This window comes from Oncorhynchus masou, chromosome 5, assembly GCF_036934945.1.
Source record: "Oncorhynchus masou masou isolate Uvic2021 chromosome 5, UVic_Omas_1.1, whole genome shotgun sequence".
NCBI lineage: Eukaryota > Metazoa > Chordata > Actinopteri > Salmoniformes > Salmonidae > Oncorhynchus > Oncorhynchus masou.
This window is the reverse complement of record NC_088216.1, coordinates 67,238,590-67,257,864: the sequence shown is the minus strand read 5'-3', so window position 1 is coordinate 67,257,864 and position 19,275 is coordinate 67,238,590. Positions and strand designations below refer to the sequence as shown.

The 19,275-nt window shown below is 42.0% G+C and overlaps 1 protein-coding gene across 1 annotated transcript; it reads right to left on the bottom strand.

The window, feature by feature from the left end:
* Positions 1-198: 198 nt before the first annotated feature.
* LOC135540127 (interferon-induced GTP-binding protein Mx3) lies at positions 199-6,300 on the bottom strand. Its single transcript, XM_064966528.1, has 12 exons — positions 5,966-6,300; positions 5,012-5,149; positions 4,656-4,810; positions 4,410-4,548; positions 4,110-4,308; positions 3,844-3,922; positions 3,622-3,744; positions 3,266-3,407; positions 2,921-3,079; positions 2,644-2,720; positions 2,248-2,493; positions 199-1,909 (listed from the first exon to the last, which is right to left on the bottom strand). Exons 1-12 carry the CDS (start codon positions 6,153-6,155, stop codon positions 1,685-1,687), a joined length of 1,872 nt encoding a protein of 623 aa, XP_064822600.1. The 5' UTR covers positions 6,156-6,300; the 3' UTR covers positions 199-1,684.
* Between the last annotated feature and the right edge of the window lie 12,975 nt (positions 6,301-19,275).

The window sequence follows — 19,275 nt, the reverse complement described above, 5'->3', positions numbered from 1 at the left end:
ATCCTGTAGAGTACCGCAAGGATCAATTTTAGGGCCTCTCTTATATACGTTAATGATATGCCAGATACAGTAAAGCGCAAACTCCTTCATTATGCTGATGATTCAGCCATGCTGGTATCAGCGAAGGATACCGCTTACATAGAGGAGACCCTGAGTAAGGAATTGCATTTTGTTAGAGATTGGTTGACTGACAACAAATTGTCTTTACATTTGGGAAAAACTTTATTATATTTTGTTTGGAACAAAATGTAGATTGCTTAGGGCTGACCAGATATAGGTAAACTGTGCAGGCAAGGAGATTGAATCTAAAACAAGTGTAACTTATCTTTGTGTGTCCCTAGATCAATCCCTTTCTGGAGACCTGATTGCTGCTAAATTTCTTTCTACAATGGCAAATAAACTGAAATGTTTATATCGTAACTGTCACGTTCGTGAGGAGAGACGGGCCAAAGCGCAGCTTGATATGGGTTCCACATCTTTTCATTTGTGAAAGGCACAAAAACAATAAAGAGCAAACAACACGTGAAGCTATGGAGTGCTCACAGGCAACTACACATAAACAAAATCCCACAAAAACCAGTGGGGAAATGGCTGCCTAAATATGATCCCCAATCAGAGACAACTATAAACAGCTGCCTCTGGTTGGGAACCATACCCGGCCAACATAGATATAAACAACCTAGATTACCCACCCTAGTCACCCCCCTACCTAACCAAAATAGGTAATAAAAAGGCTCTCTATGGTCAGTAACACTAGATATTTTAACATCAAAGTTTAGAACTGCTTGTTTCAATCTTGATTCAGTGTCATTATGATTATGCCTGCTCTGCTTGGTATATTGGGCTATCAAAAAAGCTGAAAAAGAGAATGCGGGTCATGCAAAATAATGCTATCAGGTATATGCTGAATGTCCTCCCTAGGATCCACATAGGGAGATGGGCTTGTTGCCTTTGGAGTCCAGAGTGGACCAACTTAAAATGGATCATATGTTTGACATCTTAAATGATCATGCCCCAGGTTACATGAAAAACCACATTGATATGATCTATAACCAGCACAGTTACAATACCAGAGCTAGTGTTATGTCTTGTAAAATCCCAAGAGTATACAGTACTGCGAGGAGCACATTTTTTTATAAAGGCATTTGTCTATGGAGTAGCCTCCCCTTCGAGATCAAGCAAAGAAAAAGTTAAAAATAGGTTTAAAAAGCAGGCAAAGGTTTTCATTTGGAGAAAGTTGTCTGAGTAAGAGAAACCACTCCACTGCCCCTTGTGCCCCCTACTGCTGGTCAGGTGTATTTATTTGAAGGATCGGTATGATGTCCAATTAATAGTTTGTTTTAATGTGAAATTAATATAGTTGATTTAAGGTAAGGGAAGACCCCCATGAAATGGACAAAAAGGTTAGGGAAAAGTGCAGTGAATAGTGCCACTTAGGATGTCAATATAAATGAATGTATGTATGGTTTGTAATTTTGTCTTGCCTTTTAATCATTTATATGTGTTATTGTTTTTACCATTGAGGACCACTTTGGAAACAAGCATTTTAATTAATACTTTCAAGTGATATCCTCTGGGTCCACATTGTACATTTAGTTGAATATGTCTGTTATCCTCCCAAAAAATACATTCAATTTAAAAAAAAATCAAGACCATCCTAAATGTTAACAAGCAGCTGTCCATACTAGAACTCCACTAGGTAGCTGCGTGCCTTCATCAGGCGTTTGAGCTTGTTCTGCAGTGCAGCCCTCTTGCTGCCGATGTCAAAGTCCTCCTTCAGCAGCTGCTCGATGTTGTCCTTCTCCTGCAGCATCTGAAGCATCTCCCTCTGCAGCTGGGAAGCAGACTCCTGCAGGACAAGGTAGCGGATCACCATGGGAATCTGATCAGCCAAACGCTGACTGGATATCTGGCAAAGATAAAGAGACAGACAAGACAAAACACCTATTAATAAAATAGATAGATATAGTGGTCTACCATCACTTTTGTCCCATTCAAGTTTTAGTCCCCTCACAATGGTTGGTTCACACACTCTGAATTGTATAATGTTATAGCACATTTACATATAACAATATAATCTTGCTTTCAGGGAATTGGTGAAGAAATTAGTTTAAGAGTCAGCAGTTCCATTCAATCTCTGAGTTAGTGCCCTCTTATCCCTAGTCTGAAGAGCTGGTGGAAATACAGGTAGGTTCTTGTTTAGGGTGTTAGGCCAGCATCTAAGATAGTGATTTACACAGTGCTTACCCTGTAATAGGACTTGAGGTGCAGCATCATCTCCTGTAGGGTGGCATGGTTGTCTGTGCTAAAGATCGTACTCCTTATCTTAGGGGTTGGTAAGGGTCCGTTGTCTTCCTCCTCCCTCTTCCTCTCACTCAGACTGTGGCTGTAGGTGCTGTCCTGTGTGTACACTATCATCTCCATCTTGAACTGAGTCCTCAACATGGACTCAGCTGTAGACTCATTCACCTGCTTAATGGCCTCAATCTTTGTCTGTAGTTAACAAAACACAACTCAGTCATTCAAAAGGAGATAAATGTAGTTGGTGCATGTCAGCCATCTCATTCACATACAGGTTGATGACCAACTGTGAGAATATCAGGGATAAATGGTGTCATTAATATTGCATGGTGTGAGATAAACCTTTGCTGATTTCAGGAGGTTAGGAAATCCAGTGAAGCTGCTCTGAGCCAGCAGTAAGAACACCCTCCTAACGGCATCTAGAGAAGGGAAGAAACACCATAACATCACTCTGACACAGGACTCACAGATAGATTACATTCTTGGATGGAAAATATACATAAAGCATCTTGGCTTTATAGTTTGGCAAATAGGCTCCCATATTAAATAATATACTTGGTTTTAGTATATGTAAAAAAAAGTGGAAAAAAAGAAGAACCTTCTCAAACATATACTATACCTGAAATCTCCTTCAGCTTCTTGACTGCTGGTTCCTCCAGTTGTTTGATCTGGTCTTTCACCATCACCTCAAAGGTCTTGTAGTTGATGAACCCTGGCAGCTCCCTTCCACGGTACGTCTTCTCATAATCAGCCACTTCTCCCTCAATCCTCTGGTTAACTGCAATATACAAAAGGATGTCATTATGTTGCATTACACTAAATAAGCAAGTGTGTGAGCCTTCCATGTCAAATAAAAATTCTGTACATCAATCTCAATTCAAATAGTAATTCTTTGTTATCTAGCTTGCTGAAGTAAGCCATCGTTTTTGATGGGTGCATCAGAGCATGATAATAGTACACTCACAGTTTTCTCCAGAGCGATCCAGGTGTATCTTCCATTTCCCAAACTCTTGTCTGAGTGTGGAAAAGACATTGAGACGAACTCCGCTTTTCAGCTCCTCCCCAGTGCTCAGGTTGATGGCATCCTGGGTGAACGCAGTCACTTTCTGAGACACAGAAAGAGAAGTTATTAGATACTTGGGAGGGGTAGATGTGTAAAGAGAAACAGCTATGGATAAGATTTCATCAACTTTCAAATCCTTTCCTGAATTGATAAGTTTTGCTAACAAAGACAAACATGGCTATTGTGTGTTTGGGTCAAAGCCAGAGCTGAGTGAAGGAGAGGGTAACTAAATCATCTGTTGCAGGCTGGGAGCTCACATCGATCAGGAAGTACATCCTTTCTGCCGAGTCCTCAGGGGGTCCGGTACCATATCTTTCCAGCTCTGCATGTGTCTCTGCCAGCTTTGCCTCAATCTGCTCTTCTAGACGAGGCAGGGATTTCTAAAGGGCACAACGCAGAGTCATGGCTTATAGCAACAGTCACTCAGTAACAAATGTATAGGATTTTGTGCAGTAACATGTAATGGAAGAAGAATTTACCTCGATATGATGCACCAGTTCAAGAGTTAATTTCTCTGCCAGTTTAGGGATGGTGGCATGCCCCTCATCATAAAGTGTGCTGCAGAAAAGGTTAGAAAAAACAGGTTTTCACAACATACCAAGTAGTTTGGTTACCACACAGGTACACAATTCAATTAAAAACTAACACACTTTGAGTGTTTAAAATGGGCACTGGATCAAATTTGCTTCATGCTTTCCAAGACAGCTTTTAAAATCTAAGGCACACTTCAACCCAGAGGACCAACCTGAGATGAGCGTGCTCTTTGAAGAAAGCCTTCTCCCTCTCTGTGGCCTCGGTCAGTGAGACTCGCTCCATGATCTCCTTCTGGCCCCTGCACTTGACTATCATGTAGCCCTTAGTCAGGTGGATAACCTCATTATGAACTATGTCCACCACCGTCTCCTCTGTGCCTTTGTCTACCAGGTCAGGCTTGGTCAGGATGCCTGTTCAATGGGACACGCACACAAGTCTAACTCATTAAAGTCCACATAAGTCAACATGGTCCATAACATTTGTTACTGAGTAAATAATAAAAGGGGGATACCTAATGTCCTTTCCCCTTCAGGGTCCACCTCTTGTGCCATCTGCAAAGCCTCTGTGGTTGCAATGTCAACGTTGCATGGCACAACCACCAAGTTGATTGTTTCTTGCTTTGTGATGAACTTCCGTATCAGTCTCTTAATCTGAAAATGTCATATATTATACATAACATGTCGTGGGGGGACTTGGTTTCTGGGTTAAAAATGCAGTGTATTCCCACTAACATTGTGGGTGGGGAGGAAGGGTGTACCTGTTCACCAATGTTCTCAGGTTGACCCTTGACAGCTACCCGGGCGATGCCTGGCAGGTCGATGAGTGTGAGGTCTGGGATGTCAGGGGAGCCAATCTCTAGGCTGATGAGGTCATCACTGATACCCACCCCCACACCTGCCATTTCGTCCTGGGCTGGAGGGAGGAATAAGAATACAGAACACCGTTGCTAGAAACCACCAGGGTTCCAACAGCACAATAGTAAAGCGGATCAAGTTATCAATTTGTTTGGTATTTAGGTATTTAATACTCATAGGTGTGCTGTCTTATGGAGTAGAGAACTTTAGACTTTAGAGACTTTCATCTTTGCTATGATCAGCAGACCAATGACCACACCTTCACGAATTTTCTTCTCCACATCAGAGGGATCCTCAATCTCCTCTTCATGGTCTTGGTAGCTGATTTTTCCGTGCCATTCTTCTCCTTCTCTCTTCCTCTTCATCTTCAGCTCGAGAGGGCATCGTGTTACAATACCTGTCAGAGTTGACAGAGGAATTAAAAAGCATGAAAGAGATTAAATTAAACTGTAAGAAACACAGAAAAAACAGTCCATATACAACATTTTCCCAGTACAATCAAATTAAATTGTGAAATATTCCATCTTTCTGTGCTTGTAGTTGATCCCCAAAAACATTTGACATCTTGTTTTAACGAAAATTGATAGTCACATTTTGCTTAGTCATCAATCATGGATCATAATGCATTATGAAAATGTATTGAAAGCATGTTAGAAAACGCTCCAAACCAATTCTGAATGATGTCTCGGCACAAAAATATATAGATACTGTATAATGTTCCACTGTCCCATAAATCCATATTTGTGTTGCTGTTGTAAAGAGCATCATTCAAACATGGATTCATGGCACAGTTGATTTATTTTGTATTTTTATGAGTGCAGAGACATCATTCAGAGTCAGAATGGGATTTTGATGTAATAGTTGGTGTGAAGTGTTTTAGTGTTTTCTAATATGCGTTACACATATTTGCATATTGCAATACAGTCAATGGCAAGTGATGACTCAGCAAAATGGGAAGTATAAGTCTCTGTAATGAAAAAATAAATATATATAATACAAAAAAACATTGGGGAATCAATTACAATCACAGAAAAAGTGAAAATAAAGCCACATATAAAATGGGTGAATTTCCTCTTTAACATATTAAATTAAGAGATCAAATGATAAGAGATCAAATGATAACCAAATCAATACAGATTCACTTGTTAAACCTCTCTGAGACATTGATAGATGATAAATACTTGTTACCTCAATTTATCAAACTATCACTCACCACTCCCCCTTGGCAAAGCCACCCCAGACAGCGCCTCCAGCACGGAGCTCTTTCCCGAACTCTGGTCCCCTATCACGGCGATGGCAGGCAGCGCAAGGTCCTTCTCCACACCAAGGGAGCGCAGGGAGTCGATAAGGTCTATACAGGGACGCACCTTCTCCTCATAATGTTGGTTTAGAGTGTTATTCATGGTGTATTATTATTTAGTGATAAAACTTAAATAAAAAGCTAAGTGTTCTGCTCTCCGATGACCACTGCGTGTTCCTTTTCTCCGATACAGGAGATTGTACGTCTCGATAATGGGTGAAACAACCGGTTCTGTGTGTTCAGTGTCATCACTGGGAATCGAATCTTAAACGGTTGTTCCCACTTTCATTTCTTCATCGAATGTTAGTGCGGAAGCTGGAAGCTGCACCCAACTGAACCAAACGACGTGAGACATGGCGTAATTTCTAGGCTACACCACTAGATGGCCCTGTCTCACTAGATAAATTATAGACTAATTTCAACGTCTGGTTTTGATTTACTTTTGGTTGCGTTGTCAACTAACGTGAATTCAACTTGAAATCAACAACAATTATCACCCCTTCATTGGATTTAAGCTATTTTTCACCATAGAAATTCAACTTTATAATAAAGGATTGCATGCCTCTATCATCACCTTTGCAGGCTAATGCAAGCCTACTATTCCTAATGTGATTATTAGATTGGATAGTGGTCATTTAGGCTATTAATAAACGTGTAGTGGGATAGGTTTATAAGCTACAGTTGATGTCGGAGGTTTACATAAACTTAGGTTGGAGTCATTACAACTTGTTTTTCAACCAGTCCACACATTTCTTGTTAACAAAATATAGTTTTGGCAAGTCGGTTAGGACGTCTACTTTGTGCATGACACAATACATTTTTCCCAACAATTGTTTACAGACAGATTATTTCACTTATAATTCACTGTATCGCCTACCTTCAAACTCAGTGCCTCTTTGCTTGATATCATTGTAAAATCAAAATAAATAAGCCAAGACCTAAAAAAAAAAAATTGTAGACCTCCACAAGTCTGGTTCATCCTTCGGAGCAATTTCCAAACGCCTGAAGGGACCACGTTCATCTGTACAAACAATAGTACGAAAGTATAAACACCATGGCCGTAATACTGCTCAGGAAGGAGACGCGTTTTTTCTCCTAGAGATGAACATACTTTGGTGCGAAAAGTGAAAATCAATCCCAGAACAACAGCAAAGTCCTTGTGAAGATGCTGGAGGAAACAGATACAAAAGTATCTATATCCACAGTAAAACGAGTCCTATATCAACATAACCTGAAAGGCTGCTCAGCAAGGAAAAAGCAACTGCTCCAAAACCGCCATAAAAAAGCCAGACTACAGATTGCAACTGCACATGGGGACAAGATTGTACTTTTTGGAGAAATGTCCTCTGGCCTGATGAAACAAAAATAGAACTGTTTGGCCATAATGACCTATGTTATGTTTGGAAGGTAAAGGGGGAGGCTTGCAAGCCAAAGAACACCATCCCAACCGTGAAGCATGGGGTTGGCAGCATCATGTTGTGGGGGGTGCTTTGTTACAGGAGGGACTAGTGCACTTCCCAAAATAGATGACATCATGAGGAGGGAAAATTATGTGGATGTATTGAAGCAACATCTCAAGATATCAGTCAGGAAGTTAAAGCTTGGTCGGAAATGGGTCTTCCAAATGGACAATGACCCCAAGCATACTTCCAAATTTGGCGCAAAATGGCTTAAGGACAACAAAGTCACGGTATTGGAGTAGCCATCACAAAGCCCTTTGAGGGCAGAACTGAAAAAGTGTGTGCGAGCAAGGAGACCTACAAACCTGACTCAGGTACAACAGCTCTGTCAGGAGGAATGGGCCAAAATTCACCCAAGTTATTGTGGGAAGCTTGTGGAAGGCTACCCGAAACGTTTGACCCAAGTTAAACAATTTAAAGGCAATGCTACCAAATACTAATTGAGTGTATGCTAACTTCTGACTCACTGGGAATGTGATGAGAGAAATCAAATCTGAAATAAATATTTCTCTCTACTATTATTCTGACATTTCACATTCTTTAAATAAAGTGGTGATCCTAACTGACCTAAGACAGGGAATTTTTACTAGGATTAAATGTCAGGAATTGTGAAACTGAGTTTAAATCTATTTGGCTAAGGTGTATGTAAACTTCCGACTTCAACTGTATATCAGAGACGTTTCCTTTGAGCGTGAAAAATATGTCCCTTGATAAACATTTCATGCAATTCTAATACACTTTATATGACAGAATAATGGTAGTCTAGGCCTTCTCTACTGACAACAGATCAATAAAAAAATACTTGTATTGAATGCAACCAGGGAATCTAGAACTATGAAAAAGGGCTTGGCTAAAAGGGATCCAGCTTTTGTCAAATTGTCAGAAGTAAAATAACAATAATAATAATTGAGTTTTAGCTAACCCTAACTCTTTTCCTAACTTTAACACAATTCTCCTAACCTGCTACGAAATGTCAAATATGACGTTAATTTGACAAAAGCTGAATTCCTTCTAGCCATGACCATGAAAAGGGGGAAATGCAACATTGTTGTCCTAAAAAACTCCAGTGGTATCATATTGTAATGACATGACTAGATCATAAATGAACAAATGTCCAGACAAGAGGTTTGAGTTTACGAATTCCCGGTTTATAAACAGCCTACAGTTTGGCCGTAGCCCACGCCAAATAAATCAAGGATCACCGTATAAAATAACAGTGACCATCTCTTCATAAGACAAAACCTAAGAGGGAGAACAATAGCTAAGCATGGTCTTAAACTTGCGGCAAAGATGTTCTAAGAATGGATGTGGTCTATCGTTTCCTATGGAGGCAAGTGAGCCGAGTCGGTGGGATCGTGTGTCGAGATGGGTTCTTCAAAATCACGTTTATTAGTCTATCAGATGTCAGTCAGTCGGCTTAGTGACATCAATAAAAACATCGTCATCATATTCGAATTAGGTTTATGAGATGCAGACTTTGGACTGGAGATTTGGAGAAGAGGGACTTCAACATATGTTTTGATGTATCTAACGTTAAGTAACTATTCGTTGTTGAGCCTTTTATAATGCCACCAAGATAGAAAAGTAAGTTACAAATATATAGTTTAATGTTATACATGTAATATAAATGATTACTTAAATGTTCTGTAGTGGGCGTTAACTGTTTGGCTAGCTATTTTCTGGTAACATGCTGAGGGACAGTAATGGTAAATTAGCTAACAGTTAATAACGTTAAATTAGCTGGGCTCCGAACATGCAAGAAACTAGCTGAGGACTAGTTAACAGTTGTCATTTTGCTAACCAATACTGAAGATTATTGGTAAAATATAATTGAGTGAGGTTATTAATAGCGAACCTGTTACTCTTCTCTTAAAACTTGTTGAGGATAGGGGGCAGTATTTTCACTTTGGATGAATTGCGTGCCCATAGTGAACTGCATCAAACTCTGTCCTAGATTGCGAATATATGCATATTATTATTACTATTGGATAGAAAACACTCTGAAGTTTCTAAAACTGTTATAATTATGTCTGTGAGTATAACAGAACTCATAGGGCAGGCAATCTTCCAAACAAGGAGTGAAATTCTGAAAGTTGGAGCAACTGACGTCATCGCCCCCTCCTTTCCCAACAAGAAGGGGCGGCAGGGTAGCCTAGTGGTTATAGCGTTGGACTAGTAACCAGAAGGTTGCAAGTTCAAACCCCCGAGCTGACAAGGTTCAAATCTGTCATTCTGCCCCTGAACAGGCAGTTAACCCACTGTTCCTAGGCTGTCATTGAAAATAAGAATTTGTTCTTAACTGACTTGCCTAGTTAAATAAAGGTAAAATAAAAATAATAAAAAAATAAAAAGATATGAACAGGGCTCCGGGCAGCCGAGCGGAAATGGAGGAAAACTCGCCTCCCTGCGGACCTGGCATCCTTTCACTCCCTCCTCTCTACATTTTCCTCCTCTGTCTCTGCTGCTAAAGCCACTTTCTACCACTCTAAATTCCAAGCATCTGCCTCTAACCCTAGGAAGCTCTTTGCCACCTTCTCCTCCCTCCTGAATCCTCCTCCCCCCCCTCCTCCCTCTCTGCAGATGACTTCGTCAACCATTTTGAAAAGAAGGTCGACGACATCCGATCCTCGTTTGCTAAGTCAAACGACACCGCTGGTTCTGCTCACACTGCCCTACCCTGTGCTCTGACCTCTTTCTCCCCTCTCTCTCCAGATGAAATCTCGCTTCTTGTGACGGCCGGCCGCCCAACAACCTGCCCGCTTGACCCTATCCCCTCCTCTCTTCTCCAGACCATTTCCGGAGACCTTCTCCCTTACCTCACCTCGCTCATCAACTCATCCCTGACCGCTGGCTACGTCCCTTCCATCTTCAAGAGAGCGAGAGTTGCACCCCTTCTGAAAAAACCTACACTCGATCCCTCCGATGTCAACAACTGCAGACCAGTATCCCTTCTTTCTTTTCTCTCCAAAACTCTTGAACGTGCCGTCCTTGGCCAGCTCTCCCGCTATCTCTCTCAGAATGACCTTCTTGATCCAAATCAGTCAGGTTTCAAGACTAGTCATTCAACTGAGACTGTTCTTCTCTGTATCACGGAGGCGCTCCGCACTGCTAAAGCTAACTCTCTCTCCTCTGCTCTCATCCTTCTAGACCTATCGGCTGCCTTCGATACTGTGAACCATCAGATCCTCCTCTCCACCCTCTCCGAGTTGGGCATCTCCGGCGCGGCCCACGCTTGGATTGCGTACTACCTGACAGGTCGCTCCTACCAGGTGGCGTGGCGAGAATCTGTCTCCTCGCCACGCGCTCTCACCACTGGTGTCCCCCAGGGCTCTGTTCTAGGCCCTCTCCTATTCTCGCTATACACCAAGTCACTTGGCTCTGTCATAACCTCACATGGTCTCTCCTATCATTGCTATGCAGACGACCCACAATTAATCTTCTCCTTTCCCCCTTCTGATGACCAGGTGGCGAATCGCATCTCTGCATGTCTGGCAGACATATCAGTGTGGATGACGGATCACCACCTCAAGCTGAACCTCGGCAAGACGGAGCTGCTCTTCCTCCCGGGGAAGGACTGCCCGTTCCATGATCTCGCCATCACGGTTGACAACTCCATTGTGTCTTCCTCCCAGAGCGCTAAGAACCTTGGCGTGATCCTGGACAACACCCTGTCGTTCTCAACTAACATCAAGGCGGTGGCTCGTTCCTGTAGGTTCATGCTCTACAACATCCGCAGAGTACGACCCTGCCTCACACAGGAAGCGGCGCAGGTCCTAATCCAGGCACTTGTCATCTCCCGTCTGGATTACTGCAACTCGCTGTTGGCTGGGCTCCCTGCCTGTGCCATTAAACCCCTACAACTCATCCAGAACGCCGCAGCCCGTCTGGTGTTCAACCTTCCCAAGTTCTCTCACGTCACCCCGCTCCTCCGCTCTCTCCACTGGCTTCCAGTTGAAGCTCGCATCCGCTACAAGACCATGGTGCTTGCCTACGGAGCTGTGAGGGGAACGGCACCGCAGTACCTCCAGGCTCTGATCAGGCCCCACACCCAAACAAGGGCACTGCGTTCATCCACCTCTGGCCTGCTCGCCTCCCTACCACTGAGGAAGTACAGTTCCCGCTCAGCCCAGTCAAAACTGTTCGCTGCTCTGGCCCCCCAATGGTGGAACAAACTCCCTCACGACGCCAGGACAGCGGAGTCAATCACCACCTTCCGGAGACACCTGAAACCCCACCTCTTCAAGGAATACCTAGGATAGGATAAAGTAATCCTTCTCACCCCCCCTTAAATGATTTAGATGCACTATTGTAAAGTGGCTGTTCCACTGGATGTCAGAAGGTGAATTCACCAATTTGTAAGTCGCTCTGCTAAATGACTTAAATGTAAATGTAATGTAATATGCATCTGGAAGCACTTCCTACGCCTTCCACTAGATGTCCTCATTCAGTAGAAAGTGTAATGGAACACTTGCTGTGAACTTTGACTTAATGGGAGGGAAAATAGTCAGTGTCGCAACAGAATGCCATTTTTCTGTGGCTGCTACGGCTGTTCCATTCGGCCCCAGATGAAAACGTATGATCCGGTTGGAACGTTATTGGATATATATATATGATAATAACATCCTGAAGATTGATTTTCTACTTAGTTTGACCAGTTTATTCGACCTGGAATATATCTTTTGGAAGTTTTCGTGCAAGTTATCTTGGAACAGCAGTCAGTTTTTGGGCACGTGAACTGAAAGTGATAGCAAATGCAGCTACTTGGACACGAGTATTGGACATTATGGAACAAAACAACGATTTATTGTGGAACTAGGACGCCTTGCACTACATTCTGATGAAAGATCATCAAAGGTAAGGGAATATTTATGTTGTAATTTCGTATTTCTGTTGACTCCAACATGGCGGTTATGTCTGAGCGCCGTCTCAGATTATTGCAATGTTAGGCTTTTTCCATAATGTTTAAAAAACATCTGACACAGCGGTTGCATTAAGAACCAGTGTATATTAATTATATGTAGAACATGTATCTTTAGTCAAAGTTTATGATGAGTATTTCTGTTATCTGGCGTAGCTTTCTATAATTCCTCCGGATATTTTGGAGGAATTTCTGAACATGGCGTCAATGTAAACCGACATTTGTGGATATAAAAATGCATATTATCGAACAAAACATAAATGTACTGTGTAACATGTCATATGACTGTCATCTGATGAAGATTTTCAAGAGGTTAGTGATTCATTTTATTTCTAATCCTGCTTTTTTTATTTTATCTTTGACTGGAAAAAATGGCTGCGTTTTTTCTTTGGTTTGGTGGTGGTCTAACATAAATACATGTTGTGTTTTCGCTGTAAAACATTTTAAAAATCTGACATGATGGGTAGATGAACAAGGTGTTTATCTTTCATTTGAGGTATTGGACTTGTTAATGTGTGAAAGTTAATATTTCGAAAGAATATTTTGAATTCCCTGCGCCACCTTTTCAGCTGAACGGGGGGGGGGTGGAGTTCCCTGAGGGGAACTCCTTGCCCCAACAGGTTTTAATATATGTTATAATTTCACATTGGCAAGAAGAGAGAAATAGTAGCTAGCTTGATATACAATATTGTAATGAAACAGCAGGGAGCAGGCCTCGAACCCTCGACCTTCTAGTCCGAAGTCCAGCGCGCTATCAACTGTGCCGCAAAAAGCATGCTCAAAAACTAGCTAGTTTAGCTAGCTAATCATTCAGGACCGCACATCGGAGTGAACAGAACGTAAGTTATTTGTTTACTCAAAGAGCTAGGAACAGCTAGAACATAGATGAGCACGGACGAACAGCATTTGTATGAACTAACTTCCGGCGCCGACAGAGATGGCCGCCTCGCTTCGCGTTCCTAGGAAACTATGCAGTATTTGTGTTATTTCTTACATTGCTACCCCAGGTAATCTTAGGTTTCACTACATACAGTCGGGAAGAACTACTGAACATAAGAGCAACGTCACCTCACCATCAGTACGACCAGGAATATGACTTTCCAGATGCGGATCCTGTGTTCTGCCTTCCACCCAGGACAACGGAATGGATCCCAGCCTGCGACCCAAAGCACTTGACTATCATGTAGCCCTTAGTCAGGTGGATAACCTCATTATGAACTATGTCCACCACCGTCTCCTCTGTGCCTTTGTCTACCAGGTCAGGATTCCTGTTCAATGGGACACGCACACAAGTCTAACTCATTAAAGTCAACATAAGTCAACATGGTCCATAATAGTTGAGTAAATAATAAAAGGGGGATAGTAGTGAGGTCAGCACAACGCATCACCGGGGCAAACTACCTGCCCTCCAGGACACCACCCGATGTCACAGGAAGGCCACAAAGATCATCAAGGACAACAACCACCCGAGCCACTGCCTATTCACCCCGCTATCATCCAGAAGGCGAGGTCAGTACAGGTGCATCAAAGCAGGGACCGAGAGACTGAAAAACAGCTTCTATCTCAAGGCCATCAGACTGTTAAACAGCCACCACTAACATTGAGTGGCTGCTGCCAACACACTGACTCAACTCCAGTCACTTCAATAATGGGAATTGATGGAAATGTATGTAAAATATATCACTAGCCACTTTAATGTTTACATACCCTACATTACTCATCTCATATGTATATACTGTACTCGATACCATCTACTGCATCTTGCCTATGCCGTTCTGTACCATCACTCATTCATATATGTTTATGTACATATTCTTTATCCCTTTACACTTGTGTGTATAAGGTAGTAGTTTTGGAATTGTTAGGTTATATTACTCGATGGTTATTACTGCATTGTCGGAACTAAAAGCACAAGCATTTCGCTACACTCGCTTTAACATCTGCTAACCATGTGTATGTGACAAATACATTTGATTTGATTTGATTTAATGTACAATGTTACACCTCCATAAGAGACAAGGTTTTGTCAATTATGTCCTCCATTTTTGTTATTCCAATCCATAAGATGACGACGAACTTGGTTTTGGTGGCTTTTAGTTTTGCGGCATGCCTACTTTGCATTTGCCTGTTGTGATTTTGACAGCTTCCTTTCCAGGAGCTGTATTCTCTTAAAGTAACATCTGTATGAGATTAACTTTGTGATTGTTTTGTTTCAATGTGTGTGCAATTAATCACTGTGCGTGCATTATTATTATTATTATACTATAGACCTTCAATTGGATGATGGCCTCGTCCTGCATGACACCTGAGCTACATTCTGCTTCCTTTCACGCCTGAGCTTCCTCTATCCTCCTGAGGAGGACTCCTTCCGTTACCTCTGTCACCTGAGCTTCCTCCTGTATGCATGTGAGGAAGCCTCCTGCCACCTCTGCCACCTCTGAACTAAATTCAACATCTGCTGCTTCCTCTGCTGGGTCTACGCTCTCCTTCACTCTCTTGTTCTCTCTGACTTTCTCACCTAAAACTCCTACATCTGCTTCCCTGTCCTCTCCTTCAAAAATAGACAATTCAAGACTTTAAACCTGTTGATAAAACAATAATGATCCATCTTTTATTGCTACGAACTTTGTGGTTGGCTTACTACTTTTTGTACTACGCTGTGCATCTGCTGCAGATTGAGGGGGTGATTGCAATTTATTCTGGTAGGTACTGCCTCGGAAGACAGTATTTTCCATGAACCCTGTTGAAAGACATTTTTACCAGAAAAGTATCATATGACTGAAATGTATTTTTATTGACCAAGACAATCATCAGAATAAATCACACTTCAAAGTGTGCCTCACTGTCACGTTCTGACCTTTATTTCCTTTGTTTTGTCTTTATTTAGTATGGTCAGGGTGTGAGTTGGGGTGGGTAGTCTATGTTTGTTTTTCTATGATTTGGGTATTTCTATGTTTCGGCCTAGTATGGTTCTCAATCAGAGGCAGGTGTCATTAGTTGTCTCTGATTGAGAATCATACTTAGGTAGCCTGGGTTTCATTGTGTGTTTGTGGGTGATTGTTCCTGTCTCTGCACCAGATAGGACTGTTTGGGGTTTTTCCACATTTCTTGTTTTTGTAGTCAGTTGTTCATGTGTACATTTACGTATTAAAAAGAACCATGGATACTTACCACGCCGCATATTGGTCCTCTGATCCTTTTCGCCTCTCCTCTTCGGAGGAGGAAATCCCTTACACTCACACACAGAGTAACCCCTTTATTCAGGTCCTCAAAGGACTTCTGCAGACTGATGTCCCTACGCCTGGTTTAATCTCACATTTGATTGAATTCAGCTAGATGTTTAAGGTCTCCTGTTTTATAGTTAACTTAGGAGTGTAGTGGTTGCTATAACATCTGTGGTAGTATATTGTACATAATAGTTAATGTCCTCTATCCCTGTTTTTCACCCTGATTTTTATTTTTTAATAGTCCTCTACAGTTAATTATACAGCTGCCGGGTTGTTTTTCTCTCTGTATGTGTAAGAGGTGTGTGACATACACTCCAAAACTGACACTCCTGTGAGACACCACCTTAACAACCATCGCCTGATTAGCAACACCGCCAAAAGTACATATTATAGAATAAAGACCCACACTTTATCCTGTGAAGCATTTTCGATTGCTGCCCTCTTAAACCTGATTGATCTTTTGAAGCTCTGCTCTAATGGAACTTGTTCAGTTTGTCTCAGTTGTTGAAACTTGTTCTGTTCATACAAATATTTACACATGTTAAGTTTGAAAATAAACACAGTTGACAGTGAGAGGACATTTCTTATTGTTCTTTACTGAGTTTATATAGCTATATCCTATTATAATCTATATTTTGTTTTCTATTGCAACTGAAAATACAAGGATAAAGTTTACATTATCATAGGAGAGTTCGATGGTTATCTGCTCAGTGACAGAGGGTACCCCTGCCAGCCCTATTTGCTGACCCCTTACCCTGAGCCCGGCCTGCAGCAAAGTTATAACTTGGCTCACTGCAGGACACGAGCCATCGTAGAGGACCATTGGGATGCTCAAGGCCCTGTTCCAGTGCCTTCATAGGCTCTGGGTCACCCCAGAAAGGGCATGTGACATTATTGTGGCATGTGTGATTCGCCACAACTAGAGGAGAACAATGTCCTACTCAACCAGTGAACGGTCTTGATAACGATCCTGACCACCCCGCTGACACACGAGATGGAAGAGCATTTAGAGATACAATATGCTACCATCATTTCTGATTGACCCATCACCTCCCCAATGTCAAATAAAGACAATATGCCTTTCTTTTTATGAAGTCTTTATTTCCTGCTAGTACAAATGCAGTACAGTAGTTCATATTTTTGTTGTTCAAACAAGTAAAATCATTTACCTTTGGGCACCTCACTCACCTTTAACCGATGTTCTACCTTTTTTTTACCTTTATTTAACCAGGCAAGTCAGTTAAGAACAAATTCTTATTTTTCAAATCAAATTTTATTTGTCACATACACATGGTTAGCAGATGTTAATGCGAGTGTAGCGAAATGCTTGTGCTTCTAGTTCCGACAATGCAGTAATAACCAACAAGTAATCTAACTAACAATTCCTAAACTGTCTTATACATAGTGTAAGGGGATAAAGAATATGTACATAAGGATATATGAATGAGTGATGGTACAGAGCAGCATAGGCAAGATACAGTAGATGGTATCGAGTACAGTATATACATATGAGATGAGTATGTAAACAAAGTGGCATAGTTAAAGTGGCTAGTGATACATTTATTACATAAGGATGCAGTCGATGATATAGCGTACAGTATATACGTATGCATATGAGATGAATAATGTAGGGTAAGTAACATTATATAAGATAGCATTGTTTAAAGTGGCTAGTGATATATTTACATAATTTCCCATCAATTCCCATTATTAAAATGGCTGGAGTTGAGTCAGTGTCAGTGTGTTGGCAGCAGCCACTCAATGTTAGTGGTGGCTGATTAACAGTCTGATGGCCTTGAGATAGAAGCTGTTTTTCAGTCTCTCGGTCCCAGCTTTGATGCACCTGTACTGACCTCGCCTTCTGGATGATAGCGGAGTGAACAGGCAGTGGCTCGGGTGGTTGATGTCCTTGTTGATCTTTATGGCCTTCCTGTAACATCGGGTGGTGTAGGTGTCCTGGAGGGCAGGTAGTTTGCCCCCGGTGATGCGTTGTGCAGACCTCACTACCCTCTGGAGAGCCTTACGGTTGAGGGCAGAGCAGTTGCTGTACCAGGCGGTGATACAGCCCGCCAGGATGCTCTCGATTGTGCATCTGTAGAAGTTTGTGAGTGCTTTTGGTGACAAGCCGAATTTCTTCAGCCTCCTGAGGTTGAAGAGGCGCTGCTGCGCCTTCTTCACGATACTGTCTGTGTGAGTGGACCAATTCAGTTTGTCTGTGATGTGTATGCCGAGGAACTTAAAACTTGCTACTCTCTCCACTACTGTTCCATCGATGTGGATAGGGGGGTGTTCCCTCTGCTGTTTCCTGAAGTCCACAATCATCTCCTTAGTTTTGTTGACGTTGAGTGTGAAGCCTGGAACAGTGGGTTAACTGCCTGTTCAGGGGCAGAACGACAGATTTGTACCTTGTCAGCTCGGGGGGTTGAACTTGCAGCCTTCCGGTTACTAGTCCAACGCTCTAACCACTAGGCTACCCTGCCACTAGGCTACCGGTACCTGTGGGCACCTCCCCCACCTTTAACTGATGTTCTACCTGTGGACACCTCACCCACCTTTAACTGATGTTCCAGCAGTTGTATTTCTATTTTTATATTTTGCATCTGTAGCCTTATGTGGTCAATTTCTAAATGACATTTTCCAATTTGTTCCTCTAAGTACAACGTGTACAGCTGTTTCACAGGGAGCTATAGTAACACAAAAGAAATACATTTCACAGTGTCAGGTCTACTTAATTTCATTGTAAGTCATGGGCCAATGCTGAACAACATCTTAATGAGGTAAGTTCTGCTGTGGAGCTGGATGGACCCTCTTCCTCATTGTAATTTCCAGCATTGCTCTGTTAGAGAAAAAGAAGGTGCAAGTTTTATTATGGTACAACACTATCATCACCTGTTAGATGTGATTTTTAAGGCATAACCCTCAATAGGCCTCACTGTATCTTCCCTCTCTGTGGCAGCTGAGAAGGTGTCTTCATCATCCTCCTGTAATGAAAATTAACAATTTTGGTGTTCTACTGTAACCATTATGAAACATTTGTGGAGTATTAAGAGTACTTACAACTGCATGGAGGTCTGTTATGGCAGAAGCCTCCACCAGACAGATGACACCATCAGTAACTGGTAGAAGATTAAACAGTTAAATGATAACTTCCCCCAGAAAAGTGCCCCACCTAATTTGAAGTTGTGTCTAAGATGGATGGGTGGGAGTCACTGAGGGAACACTGGCAAAAGGATGAATGTAAATATATAATTCATTTGGATAACTAACCTCTTATGTAGACACTTGTGTCCTGTGGGGGGGTTGGGTCAGATGAGCTTCTTCCAGAGATGCCTTCAGCAATAGGTTGCCCACTGTTTTGACAGAGCCATCTCTTCAGCCTCTGTGAGTGGTGGTGGTGGAACCCCCCACCTGTTTTTCGGCCCTCAGCCTTTTTTCTATTGGCTATAATGGAGGTCAAATTTGAACGTGTCCAGTAAGCACAAATTTGGAGACTGGTATGTATGAAGGAATTTAGGTGTTACTTTCAAAGAAACAGTACTTAATCCTGGCAGTGTTGGGATGGCTGAAAATTGTACTTTTTTTTGCTTCAAAAATGTCACTAACTACTTAAATATATCA

Coding starts and splice junctions, on each gene's coding strand:
- LOC135540127 (XM_064966528.1), bottom strand. CDS start 6,155: ATGAATAACACTCTAAACCAACATTATGAGGAGAAGGTGCGTCCCTGT. Junction 5,150..5,965: donor GGCTTTGCCAAGGGGGAGTG/GTGAGTGATAGT, acceptor CAACTCTGACAG/GTATTGTAACACGATGCCCT. Junction 3,745..3,843: donor AACTGGTGCATCATATCGAG/GTAAATTCTTCT, acceptor TGTGCCCTTTAG/AAATCCCTGCCTCGTCTAGA.